The sequence below is a fragment of the Stomoxys calcitrans genome, chromosome 3, assembly GCF_963082655.1.
Source record: "Stomoxys calcitrans chromosome 3, idStoCalc2.1, whole genome shotgun sequence".
Taxonomy (NCBI): domain Eukaryota; kingdom Metazoa; phylum Arthropoda; class Insecta; order Diptera; family Muscidae; genus Stomoxys; species Stomoxys calcitrans.
Window position 1 is genome coordinate 54,804,215 of NC_081554.1, and position 26,457 is coordinate 54,830,671.

Below are 26,457 nucleotides of genomic sequence, written 5' to 3' on the forward strand. Positions count from 1 at the left end.
TGATATAAAAACTCTGCCCACGCAGCCCAACAACAGTGATGAACGGAAGACCAATGGAAAATATAGTCCACACCCTCCTTACCCGACACGACCGTAGAGAAGATGAAGTTTATGAAGAGCCCACTGACAACAAAAACCCGTTGACAATAGAAGAGCTAAGGAATGCAGCCCGCAGCCTTCAAAGCAGAAAAGCCCCCGGTACCGACGGAATACCGGTGGAGCTTATGAGGCAGATATGCAAATTTTGCCCATGAACATTCAACTAAGGCACAAGGGCAAACTTCTCACCTATCAATGACTGCAGTCCGATTCAAGTTTAAGCACAATGAAAAAGGGGCCTCATTTTTATAGCTGAGTTCGAACGGCGTGCCGCAGTGCTACACCTCTTTGGAGAGAAGTTTATCATGGCATAGTACCTCACAAATGTTGCCAGCTTTAGGAGGGGAAAGCCATCGCTGAAAATTGTTTCTAATGGTCTCGTCAGAATTCGAACCCAGGCATTCAGCGTCATAGGCGGACATGCAACCTCTGCGCTAAGGTGAGGCAGATAGCAGACCGGAATTTCTCTTACGAATGTTTAACCGGTGCCTCCTTTTTATAGCCGAGTTCGAACGGCGTGCCGCAGTGCTACACCTCTTTGGAGAGAAGTTTAATATGGCATAGTACCTCACAAATGTTGCCAGCTTTAGGAGGGGAAAGCCACAGCTGAAAATTTTTTCTGATGGTCTCGCCAGGCGTTCAGTGTCTTAGGCGGGCATGCTAACCACTGCGCTAAGGTGAGGCAGATAGCAGGCCGGAATTTCTCTTACGAATGTTTAACGGGTGCCTATTTGAAGGAGTTTTTCCGGAGGTATGGAAGAGACAAAAGCTGGTGCACAAAAGTAAGTGCAAATGTGATCCAACATTCCCATCTTCATACAGGCCGCTCTGCATGCTAGAATCGGCAGGCAAGCTTGTAGAGAAACTTATAAAGCCTAGCCTGGCAGGAGGCAAGTGTGGTGGCAAGGCAAGGCAAGTTATGCGACACCAAAGGCCAACAGGTCTATAAGCCTTACGTCATTTATACCAAAAACCATGGAACGTATTGTGGATACCATGATAAAGAGTAGGACATCCAGCGTACTGCTTAAATACAATCAGCATGCCTATGTCAAGGAAAGGTCGGTAGAGACTGCCCTGCACGAGGTTGTGCATAGAATACAAGAATCCTTCGATGCCAAAACGTGCACACTGGCGGTATGCATTGACATCGAGGGGGCTTTAAGCGAACGACACATCGCTCTAATCCTTAGACCAGTACCGGGTCCATGGAGGCTGGATAAACCATATGCTAAGGAACAGGTAGATAAATTGCGGGTCCCGTGACATAAATATAAGGGAGAAAGTGGCAAAGGGCACGCCACAGGGGGCATTGGTATAATGGGATGTGTATTACACACGCACGGCTCAAGGAATAAAATAAGCTTACCAGAGCGGCAAAACCAAAGCGGTTTATCAATGTGTGGACCGACACATTAATCCAATCCTTAGGCCAGTACCGGGTGGACCCGGTCCTTAGATACTGAATAAACCATATGCTTAGGATCAAGGGGACAATTGCGGGCCCCTTGACATAAATATAAGGGAGAAAGGGGCACAGGGCACGCCACGGGGGGCATTTTATCGCCACTCCTTTGGGTGGCCACCATAAATAACCTATAACAGAGGCTGACTGAGCCAGGGATTTGAACCCGCCTGCTATGCAGACGATGTTATAATACTTCTTATGCGTAAGGATCTAAACCAGCAATGCAGAAGAGCCGAAAGAGTCTTGCATAAGGCATATGACTGGCCGAGAACCAGGGGCCTCAATGTTAACCCAGAGAAGACTGAAATATGTCTGTTCACGAGAAAGACGAAGGTGCTCCAATTTGATGCACCACGTTTCCCCAATAAAACGATTTCGATATCTGACTAGGTGAAATACTTAGGAGTGACCTTGGATAGGAAACTTAATTGGAAGCGTCACATTCAGGAGCGTACTGAGAAGGCTTACAGATGATGGGCACTATGTAGACGAGCCATAACTCGAAATGGGGCCTGAATCCGAGGATAGTCCAATGGCTCTACAGCCAGTCAATACTTACTTACGCCTCAGTAGTTTGGTGAACTGCTATGGAGAAAAAGTGCAACGTTAGGACCATACAACAAGTTCCGAGAACATGTTGTCTTGGCCTAGGTAGAGCGATTAGGACCACGCGCTCTAGGGCACTGGAGACTATTCTATAAAAAAGCCGAACCATTGACATGCAGATTAAATGTAAGGCAGCCACTGCGGCTATGAGACTTAAGGTGAAGGGAGAATGGATTGAGGATGGGAGCAGCCCATACCATCGCGGTATAATCAAGGCGACGATAGGAAACCTGTAAGGAAGGGAAGAGGTTTCCGATCGAATACCTGAGACAACACTTGAAATCGAGTGTGAGGCACTGCTGCCAGCGGCACAGTCTTGCATTGACAGAACCCTAGTATTGCCATCTGAAAGATCATGTGACACGGATGGATCAAAGCTAAAAGGCAGTGTGGGCTTGGAAGTCTACATTGAGAAGTCAGGGACTGAGATCTGTTTTAGACTGCCTGACCATAATACGGTCCAAGCAGGACGGTAAGGTCACGAACAGTCTGGGAGTGTAACAAGGGATTAACACCTTCTCCGAAGATGGCACAAACCACATCCTTTGGGTGCCGGGACATAACGGAGTAAGGGGGAATGAAAGGGCAGACGATTTGGCAGTGAAGGTCAGAGAACAGATGTCGATAAGCTTTGTTAACCCGAAGCCTTTCAGGTCGACACAGTCCGATTTAAGGGTGTGGGCTGTGAATCAGCGAAACACTCGGTAGGACGGCGAAAATCCAATGGGGTGATCCGGATCGTGAGAGGACGAGGCTATTACTGAAAGGAAGTAAGAAGCAGGTCAGTATAGCTTTTGGTGCCATAAACGGATTCAAAGGACAACAAGCTCACTTATGCGAAGTCGGTGCGGCAAGGGATGTCATAAGGGCAATAACAAGCAGGACGGTGGGGTCACGAACAGTCTAGGAGTGTAACAAGGGATTAACACCTTCTCTGAAGATGGCACAAACCACATCCTTTGGGTGCCGGGCCATAACGAAGTAAAGGAGAATGAAAGGGCAGACGATTTGGCAATGAAGGCCAGAGAACTGATGTCGTTAAACTTTGTTAACCCGAAGCCTTTCTGGTCGACGCAGTCCGATTTAAGGGTTTGGGCTGTGAAACAGCGAAACACCTGGTAGGACGGCGAAAATCCTATGGGATGATCCGGATCGTGAGAGGACGAGGCTATTACTGAAAGAAGGTAAGAAAGAGGTCAGTATAGCTTTTGGTGTCATAACGGGACTCATAGGACTACTAGCTCACTTATGCAAAATCAGTGCGGCGAGTGATGGCATATGAAGGGCATGTGGCGTAGATGATGAGACGTTGGAGCATTTCCTTTGTCATTGCCCGGTTTTCGCTGCTAACAGACACCGGTACTTAGGTGGGGATACGATACCAGACATGAACCAACTTAGGGGAGTGGTAAGGGAAACAATTAAGGATTTTGAAAGTAGCACGGAATTCCTAACTTAAAGTTTTCTTTTCCGAAGTTACTTTTTAGTTTTTTTAGAGCGCACAACAAGCCGATTACTGGCTTAAGTGAATGTCTATAGTGGCATGGGGCAGATTAATATCTGCACCTTTTTTCAACCTAACCTAACCTATAAAGCCAAAGCTCCAGGACGCCATTATTGAAAGAAGTGGAAACAACATGGCTTCCGGGGAGCAATGTCCACTATCGGAGCTCTAAGACATGTGGTGGAGATAGTAGAGACGGCTAGGCGAAAACACCGTTACTCTAGGCCGATTGTTTTAGCCATACTGGATGTGAAGAAAACATTTAATAGCCTCATATCGTCTGACGTCCTCCAAGGACATAGAGAGACGTTAAATATACCGGCGTATCTGAGAATAATGAGAAGGTACTTGCATAACAGGATACTACATACATTGTTTGGTAACATTTATGCGATTAAGAAATATCCATCATAAAGTAGGTATTATAGGTGTAAGAAACTAGGCTTGATTCCCATGTTACGTGGACAGTGAATATATTGGATTTGTGGGGAGTTTTGGGGTTGGGTGTAATACCTCGAAATTTCCGTCTAAGGCCCCATAAAGTATATATATTCATGTATGTGAAAATATATCGTAATGTTAAAATACACAATAGAGCGCCACCTATATGTCAAATTTAAAATTATAATACAGAACACCTAAAACAAAAAATCCGTATACAAAAATAATAAAAACCAAAAACAAATATGGAAAAATCCTATTATAAAAAATAATTCAAATACAAATATGACGAAAAATTCAATTATAATAAAAATCAAAATAAAATCCAAGTCGTAACAGAAATATGGATGTCGAATTTAATTCATTACTCAATAGAAGAAATAGGCACACTGTGGTCAACTGAGAAATAGTGGTCTAAAATTATTTAAAGGAAATATAAAAGGGACTACGCTCTTTGAGAATCTATTCAGTTTGGAGCCCTAAGTATTAGGGAAACTAAGATATTGGCCTTTTTTGGTAATTTTTCCATATGATGCCCCATTTTTATACCCTCCATCATAAGATGGGGGGTATACTAATTTCGTCATTCCGTTTGTAACTACTCGAAATATTCGTCTGAGACCCCATAAAGTTTATATATTCTTGATCGTCGTGACATTTTATGTCGATCTAACCATGTCCGTCCGTCCGTCCGTCTGTCTGTCGAAAGCACGCTAACTTCCGAAGGAGTAAAGCTAGCCGCTTGAAATTTTGCACAAATACTTCTTATTAGTGTAGGTCGGTTGGTATTGTAAATGGGCCATATCGGTCCATAACCTGATATAGCTGCCATATAAACCGATCTTGGGTCTTGACTTCTTGAGCCTCTAGCGTGCGCAATTCTTATCCGATCAGAATGAAATTTTGCACGACGTGTTTTGTTATGATATCCAACAACTGTGCCAAGTATGGTACAAATCGGTTTATAATCTGATATAGCTGCCATATAAGCCGATCTTGGTTCTTGACTTCTTGAGCCTCTAGAGTGCGCAATTCTTATCCGATTGAAATGAAATTTTGCACGACGTGTTTTGTTATTATATCCAACAACTGTGCCAAGTATGGTTGAAATCGGTCCATAACCTGATATAGCTGCCATATAAACCGATCTTGGGTCTTCACTTCTTTAGCCTCTAGAGGGCGCAATTCTTATCCGATTGGAATGGAATTTCGCACGACGTGTTTTGTTATGATACCCAACAACTGTGCCAAGTATGGTTGAAATCGGTCAATAACCTGATATAGCTGTCATATAAACAGATCTGGGGATTTGACTTCTGGAGCTTCTAGAGGGCGCAATTCCTATCCGATTTGGCTGAAATTTTGCATGACGTATTTTATTTTTACTTTCAACAACTGTGTCAAATAAGGTTCAAATCGGTTCATAACCTGATATAGCTGCCATATAAACCGATCTGGGATCTTGACTTCTTGACCCCTAGAGGTCGCAATTATTATCCGATATGCCTGAAATTTGGTACGATGGATCCTCTCGTGACCATCAACAAACGTGTTTATTATGGTCTAAATCGGTCTATAGCCCGATACAGATCCCATATAAATCGTTCTTTCTATTTTACTTCTTGAGCCCCAATGGGCGCAATTCTTATACGAATTGGCTGAAATTTTACACAGGTCTCCAACATATAATTTAATTGTGGTCCGAACCGGACCATATCTTGATATCGTTTTAATAGCAGAGCAACTCTTTTCTTATATCCTTGTTTGCCTAAGAAGAGATGCCGGGAAAAGAAGTCGACAAATGCGATCCATGGTGGAGGGTATATAAGATTCGGCCCGGCCGAACTTAGCACGCTTTTACTTGTTCAGAGATCAGAATGGCCCACTGTGGCAAACATGGAAATAGTGGGCTGAAACCTCTTACAGGAAACATAGCATGGACCCCACTCTTTCCGAATCTATTCAATTTGGAGCCCTAAGTATCAAAGAAACCAAGATATTGGCCATTTTTGGCAAAATTTTGTCTTTTTTCCATATGATGACCCATTTTTCAGAGTAAATGGCCCTCTGTGGTCAACTTGGAAGCAGTAGGCTGAAACCGTTTATAATAAACATAACATGGACCACGCTCTTTCCGAATCTATTCAATTTGGAGCCCTAAGTATTAAAGAAACTAAGATATTGTCCATTTTTGGAAAAATTTGGTAATTTTTCCATATGATGACCCATTTTTTAGAGTAAATGGCACACTGAGAAACAGTGGGCTAAAATTGTTTACAGGAAATATAATATGGACTACGCTCTTTCCGAATCTATTCAATTTAGAGCCCTAAGTTCTAAAGAAACAAAGATTTTTGACTTTTTGGCAAAATTTGGTAATTTTTCCATATGATGCGTCATTTTTCAGAGTAAATGGCCCACTGAGTCCAAGTGGAAAATAGTGGGCTAAAACCGATTACAGAAAATAAAAAAGGGACTACGCCTTTTCCGAATCTATTCAATTTGGAGAACTAAGTATTAAAGAAACCATTTTATAATGCAAATTTTGCCAATGAACATTCCACAAAGGAACAGGGGCAAACTTTTCACATATCAATGAGTGCAGTCTGATTCAAGTTTAAGCTCAATTCAAGTTTAAGGAGCCTCCTTATAGCCGAGTTCGAACGGCGTGCCGCAGTGCTACACCTCTTTGGAGAGAAGTTTTACATGGCATAGTACCTCACAAATGTTGCCAGCATTACGAGGGGAAAACCACCGCTGACATTTTTTTTCTGATGGTTTCGCCAGGATTTAAACCCAGGCGTTCAGCGTCATAGGCGGACATGCTAGCCTCTGCGCTACGGTGGCCTCCATTTTATAATGACAATGACATTTTATGTCGATCTAGTCATGTCCGTCCGTCTGTCGAAAGCACGCTAACTTTCGAAGGAGTAACGTTAGGCGCTTGAAATTTTGCACAAATAATTCCTATTAATGTATGTCAGTTTGGATTGTAAATGGGCCATATCGGTCCATGTTTTAATATTGCTGCCATGTAAGCCGATCTTGGATCTCGACTTCTTGAGATACTAGAGGGTGTAATTTTTATACGATTCGGCTTAAATTTGGCCTAAGGTGTTTTGTGATGACTTCAAACAACTGCACTAGGTATGGTTTAAATCGGTCCATAACCTGATATAGCTGCAATATATAGACCGATATTGGATCTTGACTTCTTGAGCCACTAGAAGGCGCAATTCTCATCCGATTTTGGTGAAATTTTGCATAAAGGGTTTCATAATGACTTCCAAAAAATGTGTTTAGTATGGTTCAAATCGGTACATAACCTCATATAGCTGTCATATAACTCGATCTTGGATCTTGAGTTCTTGAGCCACTGGAGGGCGCAATTCGAATGCGATTTGGCTAAAAAATGTACATGAAGTGTTTTGTTGTGACTTCCAATAACTGTGCTAATTATGGTTCAAATCGTTCCATAACCTGATATAGCTGTCATATAAACCGATCTTGGATCTTGACTTCTTGTGGCACTAAAAGACGCAATTCTTATCCGATTTGGCTGAAATTTGTTTACAACGGCTTCTCTCATGATCTTCAACGTAAGTGTCCAATATGGTCTGAGTCGTTCTATAGTCTGATTCAGCTCCCATATAAACCAATCTCCCCATTATGCTTCTTGAGGGGCAATTCTTATCCGAATAGCCTGAAATATTATCCAATGGCTTCTCCTATGGCCTTTAACATTCAATTCATTTGTGGTTCGAGTTGGACTATAACTTGGTATAGCTTCAATAGCAAAACAATTCTTATCCATTATTCTTTGTTTGCCTAAAAAGAGATACCCCGCAAAGAAGTCGACAAATGCGATCCATGGTGGAGGGTATATAAGATTCGGCCCGGACGAGCTTAGCCCGCTTTTACTTGTTACTTGGTAACAAGTGTATCTCCCCAGTACAATTTGTTCATCTACTCACAATACCCTTTTTTGTACCCAGTATAGCCATGATTGCTAAGTATCCCCTTTTGGAAAGGGGTTTTGGGGGGTGGGGTCCCCTACCACTTTAACTAAATATTCGTAATCTACTTCCAAATACCTTTCGTTTGAGTTCCATATTGTCGTTTGAGTTCCATATTGTTTTGGATCAGGGCGGCCCTAGTTGCTAAGACCCAGTTTTTAACATCTAATTCGCACTCTACCTGCATTTGAGTTCCATAATGTCCCGATGGATCCACTTTTATTTTTGAATGGTGCTTTGAGGTAAGGGGAAGGTCCGCCCCTTCCGATATCAACAACTTACTCAGACTATTGCTCTTTTCAGATCATATTCGTAATCTTTTTCATGCAAGGATGTCATAATCGTTCAATAATCGATTTGATTGGGTTTTGAGGTCGGGGCGGCCCCCTTGGTACCTAACCTAATTTTTAATGCCAAGTTCATACTCAACCTCCCGAATACCTTTCACTTTCACTTTTGATTTTAGGCGGTGCTGTTAGGGTAAGTGGGAGATTCACCCCCGCTTCCGATATCAACAAATGTTATGGCCTATTGCTTCTTCCAGATCAACCTACACAACTTTTGAAATTTTCAAATTTTACAAACCGACAAAAAGACGGTTTGTAAGGCTAGGTGTAAATCTAAGGTAAAGATTTCTTATTCATTTAAAATTCCAATATTTTGGAATTTCCGCCAAGAGCTTATGTTTTTCCCCTCTTTCTAAATATGATTTGTTCATTCTGGACTCTGAGTTACTGTAGAACCCATTTAAAAACTCCACGAATTGTGGTTTCTATGGGCTATTATCATCAGCATTTATTTTCATTTTTTTTTTGCTTAAACAGTGAATAAAAAAAATTGCTAGTAGTTAAGGCTCTATTACACGGTATGTAGAGTTGAACATGTCGTGTGATACAAATGAAATTAACATATGAAAACCAATTTTATGACGCTCGATATGACAAGGCGAGTTATTGACGGCTTTAAATAACCAATGACCACCTTATTCCCGCTGCGTCCTTTGAACGAGCTTGCTCACATACAGATGCTTGACGAGGATCGCCACCTCCACATGAAAAAGTGACTACAACAATAACAACTTCTCAAAATAGCACATGTAATTTTTTGGTTTAGAGAAGGATTCATTGATTAAGGATAAGCCAAGTGATCAGCCGACATGCAATTTTTTTAATTTTTGGCAGTACTTGGCATTGAGGATGTCAATTTGTTATCTTTTTACATTATTTGATGACACTTTCAATCGCCTGATTTAGTATCTTTGATGATGTTCATGGGGCCTATGCACTTTATGTTTTCGCAAGTGACCTAACCTTCTATTTCTTCTGGCAAAAATATAAATAAATTAATTGTTGTCAGTCGAATAAAAGCAACTACAAATTAAATTCTCATAAATTTATGATTTAACCAACGTTTTCACAACTTTAACAATTTATAGGCATAAAAAATCCAGATTTGCTCATATTTTAGGCTGTTATACGAAAATAGCAAAAATTTGTGATAAATTTACATTTTTTTTTTAACATTTACACAACATTTTAAATTACATGTGAATCCAAAAAGTGACATGTCATAAGACAACTACATGCCGTGTAATAGCGGCTTTAATTCTTTGCCAAGTAACAAGGAAAACAATAAAAGCGAAAATTTAACAACAACAAGATATAGGGTGAAGCAAAACAAACAGCATACAACAAATAAAAGGTAATTGACAATTTTAATTTTGTTTAGTTCTTCATTAACAAGCCCCATAGCAAGGGGGTGGTGGGTGGAAGGAATTCCCATTAATTAATAAAAACCCAAAAATACACACGCAAGCACAGGAGAGGAGAGAGCCACAGAGAGAGAGAGAGAACGAATTGTCTACTTCGCTAAAACGAATACTCAGACACACACTCAGCCACACACATGAGCACGAGCGCACTAAAAACAAGCACAAATCTCGGCCCAACAACTATTTTGACATCCAATTTGACTTTTGCGCCGTCACTCTTCGCAGCCAAATAAAATGAATGCATGATTGAAAAAGTAGAATGAAGATGAAAACAACAAAACACAAAAAGGTAAGACCCCACAAAGCAAGGAAAACAAGAAATACAGAGAACAAAAAAAAAAAACAAGATACTCCTATGGCATGTATGCGGGTATGTGTGGGCAACAACATACAAAAATGTAGCAGCAACAAATACTAAAAGGGAGAAGGTGACTACATTTAAATATATTGCTGTTGTTGTTGTTGAGTATTAATTTTAAATACATACATAGTAGAAATAACTAACTTTTAAAACGAAGTCAGTTTGTTTTTTTTTTTTTTTTTTTAGAGAAGCTACAAGTTTTGAAAATAACTTCCATTTAGAAACGATTTTCGTTTGCCACATATGTATATGTGTCAAATATTGCCGCCGCACGAAAGAAATATATGTTTAAAGATAGCGGCGCAAAGACAAAAATGGGAAAGAGAATGAAAATATAAAAGACTCAACAACAACAGCAGCAGCAAGTTGAGTAGTGAAGGAAAATGTGATGAAAAATTACTAAGCACATGCGAGAGGGAAGCAAGAAACTTACCTCACAAGAATACCACCAGCCACACGAATGACGACTTCTTACTCCAATTGCCGTTAGGATTTTGTTGAAGAAAATTACGCACTAATTTTGCTTAAGACTGGGCTGCACACCTCTTCACTTTTCACTATGGTGGTAGAAAATCTTTAGCACATCACAATAAATTTAAAATTTTTAGAAATTTTTCAATTATTTGCCACTTCTTATCTTCTATAAATACACAAAAATAAACAACAATTTCCTATATTTCTTCAAATGATTGGAGATTTTATGTTTAATTTTATTTATCAGGGCTTTCCCTTAGGTTTTCTTTTTCTATCCCCTGGCCCCCACTGCATAACCCTTTGACATGGGGAAAATTATTTTCTTTTACTGGTTTAGTTAGCTTTTGCACGTAATTATCCTCTTAATTTTCACTAACATATTTTTTCTTTTGAGTCAACTTTATTTGTTTTTGATTTTAATTGGTTGAATGAATAAAAAATGTAAAAGAAAAAATGACAATAAGAAAAATAAGAACGCGTTAACACGAGATTTAGATCTTTTTTTAAAAAATTTCTTTTAGATGCGTCCGACTACGTTGAGCTCAAATTTAATAATCAGAGATTTGCTGAGAAGTGACAAACCAAAACGAAAATAATAAGAGAGAAAGAGAGTGTGTGCAACAGGGATGGAAAAGTCAGTACATTAGTACTTTTTCCAACCAAAGAGTACCGTAATACCACCGCAACCAATTTAAAACCTTTGATGCACAAAGAACTTTTTAGGTATTCCGATTTTTAAGCTTTTTTAAGCTTTTATTTTTCTTACAAACAAGTAGTTATTGTCTGTTAGAATATTTGAATTTCATAATTTGTCAATTCAACTGTACTATTGTATTAGAATATAAGTAGCAATAGGGTTTGAAATTTATTGCTTTTACATTTATTGTTTGTCACCCTTATTTTTCATATGTTCAAATCAGTTCAATATAAACTACCATCAACATTTAATTTTGGAAACGCATCACTTTAAAATAGGGATGTTCGCTTGTAAAGCGCTCGAAACATGTCAGCCCGATTGTTGAATTTGCCCTATGAAGGTCGTTTGGAATTTTAGAGAGGCAATATCAGTACTTATTTAGAAAAAGAATTGTTATGTAAGAGTCGTCTTATGTGACTCATTGAGCATCTAAACGGCTTTGTGAGAGGATTGCACTTAAATATTTTTCAAATTTTAATTCAAACCCAAAAGTACTCTTTCGTTCCAAAAAAGCACCCTTTTAGTGCTACATAAATATTTGTATTTTCCATCCCTGGCAAGCGAGTCTGGTTGTTGACAAGTGTCTGCCGCTATGCCCACAATTGGCCGATTGGAAACAGCAAAATGCCACTTAAAACCGTGATTATTATCGGTATTAAAACGTTTTGTAGCACCTAAGACACATTTTCACACACAATAAATACGGATTTTGTATATTTTAATAAACTGCAAATTGGATTTAGTGCAACATATTACACGTTTACTCTTCCCAACGTTACTTTTTAAAACTGTTTGACAAGTGTCAATTGTATTCCAGTTGGAATGCATGCTCTGCAGCTATCTTTGTCGCTCGTTGTCTGAAATGAATGTTGCCACGCTGCTCAAAATTCAATAAAATTTTGTTCTGGTAATACCATATAGTTTGACAGTAATTTACAACTGGCAATGCTATTCAGGTTAAGAACTTGCGTTAGGAATTTTTTTCCTGTGACTAATTGGAAAATTCTTACATGCTGATTGGGAATGATGTATGAAATTGTCATATATTGGAAAAAAACAAAGGAAACCTCAACAGGTTTCACTAAATGTGGTTGCCGAAAGCGTTCTGCCCACATAAAATTCACGATTTTTTTATAGTATTTGCCACTAATAAAAGAAAATTTAAATGTATATTTGTTTGTTTATTGATTAAACACACACAAGATTAAAATCTTATATATAAGACAATGCCGATTTTAGGAATGGATTTCATCGAATATTTGTTTTAAGTCTTGTTGTACCCAAGATATTTTAATTTACAGGTAGTGGCAGTTGCCCAACAACAAAATATTGAGTGCACTATCTGTCAAAATCAGTGATTAATGAAACTCTGATTTCCTGTATATAGCTAGTTTGCGCCATTTTTCGTTGTTTGTGTGGTGTGGTTATGGTTCTTAACTATAACAAAACTCGTTGACAGATAGTGCACTTCGCGAGAAAAATTGGTACTCAGGCTGTTAACAGCTGTTCGCGTGAGACCAACTTGTTAAATCCTCCTTGGTGCTCTGTTAAAAAAGTTCATCGAGCGCTTCTTTCATTTTATGTAAAGCTCAATTTAGGCTCAATGCGTACGTAAATAAGCAGAATTGTCGATTTTGGAATGAAGATCAGCCAGAAACATTGCAAGAGCCACCAAAGCATCCAGAAAAAAGGGTTTTGGTGTAATTTGAACGGTTCAGCTATCTCTTTAAGAGGTCTGGGAAAGTGGAGAGTCGTGGAGAGCAGAATTACGTTCCCCAGAGATTAAATAAAAGCCTGGCTGTTTCTGCTTTAAGCAGAATATTCTTTTCATCTTTCGGAATTTTTTCGAAAAACTTTAACAAAATATCATAATTTTTTTAAACATATTGCACTAATTTTTTTTGTTCTCACTCAATCTTACATTCTTATTACACTAGAATTCATTTTTTGAGTGCTCCTTTTAAGCCACTAAACCCTATTTACAGTGTTCATTAAATCCGGATTTAAGGCTCTCGTCAGCTGATTTTATAAAGGGAAAACAGATGATCGACCCATGAAATCCGGATTTAAAGAGCAGATTAAACGAGGTTTTAAATAATGCTCATTAAATCCGGATTTAAGGCTCTCATCTTTAAATCCGGGTTTAATGGCTCCATCATCTGTTTTCCCTTTATAAAATCAGCTGACGAGAGCCTTAGATCCGGATTTAAAGAGCATTGTAAACGGTGTTTTTGCTTAAAAACTGCATCTATTTATTCCACATGTTTTTCGCTTATACATATTTTTATATGGAGTTTGACAGTGGCCCAGCTGAAAAGCCGAATAGAGTACCAACCCTAATATCAGAAAAACGTTGAGTTTCTAATTAGAAGATTGGACAGACACAGATGTGTGTTACACATAATCTCACAATGTGAAGGGGACCTATACTCTAGCCAAAATGTAGAAAATCCAATCAATCAGCTGATCACCATCAAACTCTGAGGTGCATTTACCAACGTCGCCATACATGATTTTGCTTGTCCTTAACGCCGCCAACATAAAGCCTCGGCTCCGTTAACTGGTTGCTGCTGCCGAAGCTAAACGTGTGGTTTTTTGGTAAAACAAAATTGTATTGTTATTTTGTTATTGCTCGAGTAACTTTATTTAATTTTTATTTTACCAACAAACAAAGACCAAAAATTTCCCACACGGAAAGTGCTTTAGTGCAGCGCAGTGCAATTCGGTCAAAAAACGAAGCAAGCATATATTTGACGGCAGCGGGGCTAGAGAATTTAGACAGCCATTCGTGAGTGCGTTTTTTTAAGACAAAAAAATTTTTAGAATTAAACATACATTGGAAACGTGATCGCATTGAAAAAATATTGTAGTTGACAACTTTTGTACTTGTACTTGATTTGCGTGTGTTTTGTGCTTTTTTTTTCAAACAATAGTTTCGCTTTTTGTGTCTTAAGATTTGCAGAGAAGCAAGCAAAGCAGGAAAGAAGTGTGCAAAGACAAGGAAGAACAAGATTTGTTTTATTCTCCTTGAAAAATAGCAAAAAAAGTAATTGAAATTGCTTTTGTATACTGCTGAAGTTTTGCGTGGTAACGGCTAATTGTGAGAAAACAAAAACTACTGAAAACAATTAACATGGAAGACGTCATTGTTGTTAGCAGCGACTCCTCATCGAATAGTTCCAATTCCGACATGGAAATCGATATGGAGCCCACGGAAATGGATAACAGTAGCGAGAGCATAGTTCCCAAGGACAATGCAACGTAAGTGACTAACAAACATAAAAAAAACACAAATACATATGTTTAGTGATTGGCCTTTAACAGCCAATCACTTTAAAGCAACCACCACCAAAAAGCAAGTGAAAACATAAATCATAATAATTACAACAACAAGACCAATAACAACAACACCACCAATAATCATGTTAGCTAAACAAGAAAAACATATCAATCTCTTATTTCCATCTTTGGCTTCTTGTTTTACTTTGGTCTGTTTCATTTTATGTAACCAGTTTCTGAGACTTTTTACTGTTATGTTGTGAAATTGAACCTGAAATCGAAACACCAACTCATCATCTAAACAAAAGTCTTTAAAGAGGGGAAAGAGGATTGGCCAAAACAAAAAGCCAAGTCAGGTGTTACTCATCATTTGTCCCAATTGCACTTTTATTCATATTTTTGTGAAATGTGCGTGTTTACTGTTTGAATCTCACATCTTATCTCCTTGGTTTTGTTTTCTTTCTTTATCGTCTGCATTGCGTTTCAATTTCTGTTTTCTTCCATTAGTTGTTCTTTTAACCAAATCGGTAGGGAGAGTTGCCATGTGCGTGAAGAGTTCTTATGGGATAGTCAAGTGTCAAGTTTTATGAATAGGGTAATGGTAGAATGAATGCATGGTAGTTGTTGGGGGGAAAGCGGTCAAGGATATTTAAATTAGGGGTGTGCGCGCGTGACAAAAATTTATTCCATCCCACGAGTATTTCCATGTATTTCAGTAGTTCAAAACAAAATCTATTTGCGAGATGGTGAGTGTATGTGCATACAATGATTTACCCGTGATGATGGAAACCAAATTCACGAAATTGGCTAAAACACATTTATTTTAGAAAAATTTAAAAGGACAACAATTAATAGCGTTCTAAGTTCGGCCGGGCCGAATCTTATATACCCTCCTTCACGGGTTGCATTTGTCGAGTTCTTTGCGCAGTATCTCTTTTTTAGGCAAACAAAGAATATTGGATAATAAATGTTATGCTATTGGAGCTATATGAAGTTATTTTCCTATTCGGACCATAAAGACCATTTGGTAAAATTTTAGTCCATTCGGATAAGAATTGAGCCTTGTAAGGTCTCACGAAGCATAACCTGGGATAGGTTTATATGGGAGCTGCATCAGGCAATAGATCGATTCAGACCATATTGGACACGCATATGGAAGGTCATGGGAGAAGCCGTTGTACAAAATTTCAGTCAAATCGGATAAGAATTGCGACCTCTAGTGGCTCAAGAAGTAAAGATCCTAGTTCTGTTTATATGGTAGCTATAACAAGTTATGGAGCGTTTTGAAGCATATTTAGCGCAGTTTTTGGAAGTCATTCCAAAATACTTCATGCATAATTTCAGCCAAATCGGATGAGAAATGCGCCCTCTAGTGGCCCAAGAAGTCAAGATCCCAGATCGGTTTATATGGTAGCTATATCAGGTTATGGACCGATTTGAACCATACTCAGCACAGTTGTTGAAAGTCATAACAGAACACCTCATGCATAATTTCAGCCAAATCGTATGAGAATTGCGCCCTCTAGTGGCTCGGGAAGTCAAGATCCAAGATCGGTTTACAAGGCAGCTATATCAGGTTATGTACCGATTTGACCCATGCTAAGCACAGTTGTTGGAAGTCATAACAGAACACTTCATGCATAATTTCATCTAAATCGTATGAGAAATGCGCCCTCTAGTGCCTCAAAAAGTCAAGATCCAAGATCGGTTTATATCGCAGGTATATCAAGTTATGAACCGATTTGAAATAAATTAAACGCAGTTGTTGAAAGTCATAACAAAGTCAATCCCATGCCAGCCGGTTGTACCCACCGGATTGACCCAATGGAGTCCTCATCGGCAAGGGCTGCCGCCTCAGTGTACGTGTTCGTCTTTTTTCGTCATGGCACGCTTCTGGTCCGTGCCGGCATTGAAAAGAACCACGGACCCTGGTTCTGTTTGGTTTGCCAGAACCGCCTCGGTGTCTGTGATGTTAAACCGGTGCATGCAGTGGATACAGTTCCGTTCTTGCTCTGGCCTCACTTCACTACGGGAGTCATATTGGTTATGTCGCAAGGTGCTGTGCAAACATAGCCAGCAGTGGGTCACAAGCGTCATCGTCGTCGCCTTCTGCTTCCTCGCCGTCACCTTCTGCGTCCTCATCGCCGGACTATGTGACGCCCCCGACCATGGCAGCCGGTTGTACGCACCGGATTGACCCGATGGATTCCTCATCGACAAAGGCTGCCGCCTCAGTGTACGTGTTCGTCTTTTTTCGTCATGGGAGAGCACATCCCGGAGTGCCTTCTCCGCACGCTTCTGGTCCGTGCCGGGATTGAAAAGAACCCCGGACCCTGGTTCTGTTCGGTTTGCCAGAACCGCCTTCATCATCGGTCTGTGTCGGTGAGGTGTAACCGGTGCATGGAGTGGGTACATTTCCGTTCTTGCTCTGGCCTAACTTCACTACGGGAGTATAGTCATACTGGCTATGTCGCAAGGTGCTGTGCGAACATAGCCAGCAGTGGGTCACAAGCGTCGCCGTCGTCGCCGTCGTCGCCTTCGGCGTCCTCGTCGTCGGACTATGTGACCCCCCCGACCTCTCCCGTACGGCAATTTATGCAACGACAGCACCCTAGCACTACTATTGCCAGGCCAGTGCCGGGAAGTGTATCGTTCTTGCAGTAAAACTGCAACGGACTGCGTGGCAAGATCGATGAGATCGTAGACTTTATGAGTCGGAAGAGCATATCGGTCGCAGCGATCCAGGAGACAAAGCTGACCAACACCTGCAGCTTGCACAGTTTTCACGGTTACAATGTGCTACGTAAGGATCGCTCAAGGAATGGAGGTGGGGGATTGGCCTTCGAAATACACCATTCCGTGCAATATAACCTATCTCGCCTGCGCATGGCGCTAGTGACCCCTACATGGAATGCATGGGGATAGCAATCAGGTCCGGTACTGCCGAGATAGAGCTATACAACGTGTACATACCGCCGATTGGTAGCTGTGTCCCGATTAATGGCCAGGCTTACAACCCCAACATAAGTGGGTTGCTATGTGGCCATAATCGTCTGGTTCTAGGGGACTTTAAAGCGCATCACACGTCATGGCATTCTGCCCTAAGTAACGACCAGCGTGGCATAGCTTTGGCAGAGCAGATTGAAGGCTTCACGTTTTGCACGGTGAATGAGGATGCACTCACTAGGATGTCCATTGCATCCCCTGATCTCCTGAGTGATGTATCCTGTCAAGCCGTCATCTCTTTGGGGTCAGACCACCTCCCCATAATTCTCACCATCGACCGACCAACCGACTTCATAACCTCTGAGCGCCGGACGTTTATCAATCATAAGAAGGCCAATTGGGCTGGCTTCAGTATACCAATCGCCGCTTCAGTGAACTGCCACCCCCCTCTGATGTGTTAGTGGCCGAGAGGAAATTCCGAGACATTATTAACGCAGCAGCCGCTCGCTTTATACAAGCCGGCCAGATAACCCCAAGTGCGGCCCCATTTCCCGGCGCAAGCAGTGGTACTCGCAGACGAGCCTGATGGGATTCGTGGTATGGACACCGCTAAACCCAGAATCGGGGAGCTGAATCTGGAAATAAACAGGGTGGTGAACGAACATAAGCGGAATTTGTGGCTGGAACACTTGGAGCAATGTAACTTAGGCACCGGTGTAGGCAAACTGTGGTCTACTGTTAAGTCACTCTCGAACCCCGGTAGACGGGATGAAAGGACCTCATTCACTTTTGGCGAAATAACCGTGACTCATCCGAAGAGATGCTCCAGGTTGTTCAACCGTCAATTTATTGTGCATCCCGAGAGAGACAGGGCAAGGAGGAGAGCCTTTCGCCGTATTTGTGGTCTCCGAGCCGATGAACAGCAATCACAATTTACCGTGGGCGAAGTTACGAATGTCATCCGTGGCGCCAAATCATCTAAGGCGTTGGGCCCCGACGGAATCTCTACATTTATGTTGAAGAATCTGGATTCACCTGGAGTTGAGTACCTTACCACTGTCCACAACCTGTCTTTGAACACTCTTATAGTTCCCGATGTCTGGAAAATGGGCAGAGTGATCCCGCTACTGAAGCCTGGAAAAGACCCGAGTTTTTGGGAGTCGTACAGACCTATCTCCCTTCTCTCACCAGTGGCAAAGACGCTTGAGGCTTTACTCCTCCCGAGCCTCGTAAGAGAATTTCCATTCGCCGAGCATCAACTTGTATTTCGAAGACTGCACAGCACAACAACAGCTTTGCATGCCATGCATGCCTCATATTTCGCTGCAAGAAATCTGAAGATATCCGCCACCAAATCTTCAACCACATTATTCACAACAAATACGCGTGAGGTGAATACTGAGCTGACTGTGATGGTCGATGGAGAAATGATTCCGACCATCAAGTGTCCCAGAATACTTGGCGTCACATTTGACAGCTCTTATACAATACATTCTTCCCACATGCCACAGCAATCTGCGATAAAGTCAAAAGTAGAAACAAGGTCCTCAAGTCACATGCTGGCAGCACTTGGGTGCAGACAAAGAAACCTTGTTGACCACGTACAAATTGACCGGTCTGTGGTAAGTTACACAGCACCAGTGTGGTCTCGTCAACTTTGTGACACGCAGTGGAATAATATTCAGATCTGTAAGAATACCGCCCCCCGAACTGCGACGGGCTGTCTCCTCAGTTCTCATGTGGACCACCTCCATCAGCAGCCAAAGATCCTACCAGTGCGAAGACATAACTACATGCTGTCTAAGCAACACCTTTTGGGCTGTTATCGCAGAGACCATCCAAATCATCATTTTGTGGATAGATATCCACCGCCCAGAAGCCTTAAGGTAGATCTACATGATCTAGAGCGTGAGGCTCAGCGCTCCAAAAGAGAACCTCTAGATCAAGCGGCATATCAATCAGGTCTAAACAACATGCGGTAGCAGATGCGGTAATTGGCTACCGGGTGAATGTAGTCCTTGGAGAACGACCGCCTCCCATTGAACCTGAAGAAATCGACCTCCCCTGGGAAACCAGATTAGTTCTGGCTCAATTACTTTCCGGAAAATGGAGCCGCCTCAATTCCTACCGATTGTAACCAGGGACCGCACGATACGCGTCATCTGTTTAACTGCCCGGCCAGACCCACTCGGCTCAGACTCAGATCCCTGTGGACGGTCCATGTTTTGATATAGCTGCCATCTAAACCGATCTCGGATCTAGAGGGCAAAATTCTTATCCGAATTGGCAGAAATTGTGCATGAGGTGTTTTGCTATAACTTCCAACAATTGTGCTGAGTATGGTTGAAATCGGTCCATAACCTGATATAGCTGTCATATAAACCTATCTGCGGCCTTGACTTCTTCAGCGTCTAGAGGGCGCAATTCTTATCTGATTTAGCTGAAATTTTGCATGACGTGTTTTGTTATGACTTCCAACAACTGTGATAAGTATGGTCTAAATCGGTTCATTACCTGATATAGCTGCCATATAAATCCATCTTGAATCTTGATTTCTTGATCCACTAGAGGACGCAATTCTTATCAGATTTGGCTGAAAATTTACATGGCGTGTTTTATTACGATTTCCAATAACTGTGCTAAGTATTGTTGAAGTCGCCTGCCTTATAAACTGATCTGGTGTCTTGACTTCTAGAGGCACTATAGGGAGCAATTCTTATCCGATTTGGTTGAAATATTGCACGACGTGTTTCGTTATGGCTTCCAACAATTGTGCCAAGTATGGTCTAAATCGGTTCATAACCTGATATAGCTGCCATGTAAACTGATCTGGGGTCGTGATTCTTGAGCCACAAGAGCGAGCAATTCTTATCCGATTTGGTTGAAATATTGCACGACGTGTTTCGTTATGACTTCCAACAACTGTGGCAAATATGGTTTAAATCGGTCCATAATCTGATATAGCTGCCATATTAACCGATCTGGCCTCTAGAGGGCGCAATTATTATCCGATTTGGCTCACATTTTGTACAACGGCTTCTCTCATGACCTGTTATTTACGTGTCAAATATGGTCTGAATCGGTTATAGCCTGCTACAGTTCCCCTATAAACAAATCTCCCTATTTTACTTCTTGAGCCCCTAATGGGAGCAAATTCCTATCCGATTTGGCTGAAATTTTACACAATTACTTCTTCTATGGTCTCTAATATTCAATTCAGTTATGGTCCGAATCCAGTATCATCATGTTACACGGATGGATCAAAGCTAGAGGACAGAGTGAGCCTGGTGGTTTACATTGAGAACCCAGGGACTGAGATCTGTTTTAGACTGCCTGACCATAATACGGTCCTGCGGGCGGAGATCCGGGCGATCACGGAATGCGTGAAGGGGTGTGGTGCTAACGCGAAAACGTCGAGTGTGAACATCTTTACGGACAGTAAAATTGCCATAAGGGCAATAACAACCAGGACGGTAAGGTGACGAACAGTCTTGCAGTGTAAGAAGGAGATTAACGCCCTCTCTGAGGATGGCGTCGTTTGGGTGCCGGGTCATAACTGAGTAAGCGGAAAAAAAACCCAAGCCTTTCGGGTCGACGCAGTCCGAGTTAAAGGAGTGGGCGACGAATGCGCATGCAACATTGTGGAACAGCGAAACGATCGGTAGGACGGTGAAAATCCTATGGACGAGGCTATTACTGAAAGGAAGCAAGAAGGAGGTCGGTATAGTTATTGGTATCATAACGGGAAACATAGGACTACGAGCTCACTTATGTAATATCGGTGCGGCAAGAGATAGCATGCAGGGAAGATGATGAGACGTTGGAGCATTTCCTTTGTGATTGCCCGGCATTCGCGTCCAACAGATACCGGCACTAAGGTAAAGACACAATTTCAGACTTGAATCAACTTAGGGGAGTGGTATTGAAAACAATTAAGGATTTTGTAAGTAGCACGGAATTCCTAATTAAAAATTTTCTTTTTAGAGGTTACTTTATAGTTTTTAGAGCGCACAACAAGCCGATTACTGGCTTAGGTGTATGTCCATAGTGGCATGGGGCGGATTAATATCTGCACCCTCTTTTCAACCTAACCTAACCTTTCAACCTATACCTATACCTATACCCATATAGGTTAGGTTAGCTTGAAAAGAGGGCGCAGATATTGATCCGCCCCATGCCACTATGGACATACACCTAGAACGTAGAAATCCCTTGGCAGCCGGTTGTACGTACCGGATTGACCCGATGGAGTACTTCATCGGCAAGGGCTGCCGCCTCAGTGTACAATACACTGCTACAACAACAACAACAACTTTAGCCAGTAATCGGCTCGAAAAAGAAAATCTAAGTTAGGAATTCCTTGCTACCTTCCATTTAGTGTTAAAATTATTGCCGGCTGCAACAATAGCTGTCTGGGTGAATCATTTCTATTGTAAGTTCAGTTTATGTGGTACTTCCCCACACATTTCATGCGCTTCTCAAAATAAGCTACATCATCAAAAATCACATCAAAGCAGTTCAATACTTTTTTCCAATTTATTTCCTCAATTGCATGTTGATACTCAACCAAGTGCTGCATTTGGTTTAATTTTGTTATTATTTTGCTATTTTGTTTTTGCTTTGTTTGTTAGGCGGTATAGCGGAAATACCATAATTGGTGCACAGCAGTTAAATTTAAAATTTAAATTAAACAAAGAGAAATCACATTGGAATAAGTCAGCGAAGCAATTGAGATTTTCAATGGCATGTATGGATGATTAAATGGATTGGGTTACCCGTTAAATTATGACAAAATTGCTATTCTTGCTGTTGTTGGTGTCATTTGACTTTATCTATTAGCAAAGAAATTTCAAGGAAAACAACTCGCAATGACATTGAGGTAAAAAGAGAATTCAAAGAGAGTAAGGGACAGAGGGAGAGAGAGAGGGAGAAATTTAGTAGAAAAAAAAAACAAGCCCCCCTACTCTCGCTAGTGTTAAATAGCAAAGTTGTTGTTTTTGTTTTAGATTTTATGTGTTGTTAATTCTTTTACTTTCTCGGGGACAACAACAACAAAAACATTCAGATACCAGGGAAATTAGTACCACTGCTTTTCATTTTAAACAATGAATCGTATGAAATTCTTTTTTTTTTTTTAATTCTTTTTAGAATTTCTTTTTCTCCCAAAGACATTGCATTTTTTGTTTGTTTTACTTTCTAGCTGATAAACTCATGTTTTCCTCCTACACAAAAAGGTCTTGTGTTGGGGTTTCTCCCAAGGTGGAAGAGGGAGAGTGTATTAGAACAGCTCTGTCCTTGACACATTAGCGTCACTATGGCATTCGACCCACACAAAATAGTCTCTAACGAATTGCTAGCACCAGCCAGTTTATCTTTAAAAATTTTAGAAGATTCTGTCATACGCTTTCACCTCCTATGCCCGCGACTTTTGTTAATGGAGCCATACCCGTTGGGTTATTAGATTACAAGATGGCAAATATGTGCCATCTGCGTCATTGAAATAATTTCTTATTCAATAATCGCCAACATTAGCAGACATAAAACTGAATATTTGATTGGGAAATGAAAATACGTCAAAGTAGAGTAGTATGTGGAGGAAATTTGAAATGCGCAACAAAATTTTCTTTCTTTCAAAGAAAAGGAAAATTAAAACAAAAAAATAAACAAAAACAAAAAAAAAGTTTCAAAAATAGAAAAATACAAAAATCAAAACAAAAATAGAAAAACCAAAATGTAAACAAATTTATACAATTTTGCTATCTATTAAATTGTTTGCTCTGTCAATTGCCAAATGAAAGCAATTAATTGGTGATGGGGCTTCAAAACTAATAAAAAATCATTGTATTTCTAATTTTTATGGATAAATTGCTTTTTCGGTTCAATGTCATTTTGTTTTTTAACCCTCCACCATAGGAGGGGGGGTATACTAATCTAGTAACAACTCGAAATATGCTTCTAAGACCCAAAAAAGTGTATATATTCTTGATTGTCATGACATTTTAAGTCGATCTAGCCATGTCCGTCCGTTTGTCGAAAGCCCGCTAACTTTCGAAGGAGTAAGGTTAGATGCTTGAAATTTTGCACAAATATATTTTATTAGTGTAGGTAGGTTGGGATTGTAAATGGGCCAAATCGGCCCATGTTTTGATATAGCTGCCATATAAACCGATCTTCGGTCTTGACTTCTTGAGCCTCTAGAGGGCGCATTTCTTATCCAATTTGACTGAAACTTGGCATAAAGTGTTTTGTTACGACTTCTAAGAAATGTGCCAAGCATGGTTCAAATCGGTTCATAACTTGATATAGCTGCAATATAAACCGTTGTTGGGTCTTGACTTCTTGAGCCTCTAGAGGGCGCAATTCTTATCCGATTTGGCTGAAATTTGGCATCAAGTGTTTTGTTATGAATTCCAACAACTGTGATTAGCCCTGTTCAAATCGGTACGTAAACTGATATAGCTGCCAATAAACCGATCTGGGATCTTGACTTCTTAGGTCTCTAGAGGGCGCAATTATTTTCCGATTTGGCTAAAAATTAGTTTGAATTTGTATGGTAGGACTTCCAACAAGTGTTCTAAGTATGGTCCAATTCGGTCATTAACCTGATAAAGCTGCCATATAAACCTATCTTGGATCTTGAGCCACTAGAGGGCGCAATTCTCATCCAATTTGTCTGAAATTTTGCATGAGGTGTTCTGTTATGACTTCCAACATCTGTACTTAGCATGGTTCAAATCGGTATATAACCTGATATAATTGCCATATAAACCGATTTGTCATCTTGACTTCTTGGGTCTCTAGAGGGGGCATTTCTTATCCGATTTGGCTGAAATTGTGCGTTTAGTATTTTGTTATGACTTTCAACAACTGTGCTAAGTATGGTCCAAATCGGTCCATAACTTGATATAGCTGCCATATAAACCGATCTGGGATCTTGACTTCTTGAGCCACCAGAGGGCGCAATTCTTATCCGATATGGCTGTAATTGTGAATTTAGTTTTTTGTTATGACTTCCAACAACTGCGCCCAATATCTTTGTAATCGGTCCATAACTTGATATAGCTTCCATAAAAACCGATCTGAGATCTTGACTTCTTGAGCCACTAGAGGGCGCAGTTCTCATCCGATTTGGCTGAATTTTCGCATCAAGTGTTGTTTTATGACTTCCAAAAACTGTGATAAGTATGGTTCAAGTCAGTTCATAACCTGATATAGCTGCCATATAAACCGATCTGGTATCTTGACTTCTTGAGCCTCTAGAGGGCGCAGTTATTATCCGATTTGGCTGAAATCTTATACAACGGCTTCTCCCATGACCTTCAACATACATGTCCAATATGATCTTAATCGATCTATAGCCTGATACGTTTCCCATATAAACCGATATCCCGATAATGCTTCTTGAGCCCTTCCAAGGCGCAATTCTTATCCGAATGGACTGAAATATTACCCAATGACTTCTACTATGGTCTTCAACATTGAATTCACCTATGGTCCGAATCGGACTATAACTTGATATATCCACAATATCATAACAATACTCATCCATTATTCTTGGTTTGCTTAAAAAGAGACATCGATCCATGGTGGAGGGTATATAGGATTCGGCCCGGCCGAACTTAGCACGCATTTTTTTTATTTTTGCATAAAATTGTCATTCTGATGTATGTTTTTCTATCAAATTTTGAATTCGTGCTTCTAAAGAACATTTTCGGATCAATCATTTCTAATTTTCCTCCAAAAATATTTCATGCGAATTTTTCCTATGAATTTTTATGTCAATTTTGCACAGCAAAATTTGAGGTTTCTATTTCGTCAGCAAATAAACGCAAAATTTAAGTATATTAGTTCGAGGAGGTCACCATAGCGCAGAGGTTTGTATTTTTGCATATAACGCTGAACGCCTGGCTTCTAATCCTGGCGAGAACATTAGAAAAAAATTTCAGCGGTGGTTATCCCCTTCTAAAATGTCGACATTTGTAAGCCATTTGGTATGGCAGCCATGGAAAAACTTCTCCCCAAAGAGGTGTCGCACTGCGGCACGCCGTTGGGACTTGGCTATAAAAAGGCAGCGCTTTATCATTGAGCTTAAACTTGAATCGAATAGCAACCATTGATTTGTGAGAAGTTTGACTCTGTTCCTAAATGAAATGTTCATGTGCAAATTTGCATTTTCAATTGATTCCACTCCAAAAATTCGATACGCCCGTTTTTATACCCACCACCGAAGGATGGGGGTATATTCATTTTGTCATTCCGTTTGCAACACACCGAAATTCTTTTTTTTTGTCCATAGGCAGGTTCAGTTCGATGAGTGGTTATATCGGACTGTTTTTTGATATAGCCCCCATGATCTCCCGATTTAGGGTCTTGGACCCAAAAAAGTCGCATTTATTACCCAATTTCGCTGAAATTTACTACAGGGATCTATGTTAGACTTTCCGACATATGTTCCCTATGTGGTTCAGAACGGTCTATATTTGGATATAACTGCCATATATACCGATCTCCCAATTTAAGGTCTTGGACCCATAAAAGCAATGTTTATTACCCGATTCGCTGAAATGTGATACAGTGAGCTGTGTTAGGCCCTACGACATCCGCATTTAATATGGTCACCATCGGTCTCTATTTGGATATATTTGGTTTTGACTCACTGTCAAACATCTTCAGTTTGGTCTATAATTTTACCATGAATCGTTTTACAAACGAACAACGCTTATTATTGATTTTTTTTTATCAAAATGCGTGCTCTGTTAAGAAAGTTCATCACGCGCTTCTTCCATTCAGCGACA

General features: G+C 40.5%; 2 protein-coding genes across 7 annotated transcripts in view; one reads left to right on the plus strand and one right to left on the minus strand.

The window, feature by feature from the left end:
- Positions 1-12,250, minus strand: part of LOC106089753 (probable serine/threonine-protein kinase DDB_G0282963) — a 175,148-nt gene extending 162,898 nt beyond the window's left edge. The window contains exons 1-2 of one of the 3 annotated variants that reach the window (XM_013255722.2): positions 12,112-12,250; positions 10,700-10,906 (exon numbers count right to left, since the gene is read on the minus strand). The gene's annotated coding sequence lies outside the window, so the exon portion shown is untranslated. Of the gene's footprint in view, positions 1-10,699; positions 10,907-11,117; positions 11,359-12,111 lie in introns of those variants that run through there. The other 2 variants (XM_059364326.1, XM_059364325.1) reach the window with 2 other exon arrangements.
- Positions 12,251-13,997: 1,747 nt separating this feature from the next.
- LOC106095391 (dnaJ homolog subfamily C member 7) overlaps positions 13,998-26,457 on the plus strand; it is an 83,835-nt gene continuing 71,375 nt past the window's right edge. Inside the window, exons 1-2 of one of the 4 annotated variants that reach the window (XM_059364622.1) lie at positions 13,998-14,229; positions 14,392-14,698. In XM_059364622.1, coding sequence (XP_059220605.1) covers positions 14,571-14,698 — 128 coding nt within the window. In that variant the 5' untranslated portion in view covers positions 13,998-14,229; positions 14,392-14,570. Of the gene's footprint in view, positions 14,699-26,457 lie in introns of all 4 variants that reach the window. The other 3 variants (XM_059364620.1, XM_059364621.1, XM_059364619.1) reach the window with 3 other exon arrangements.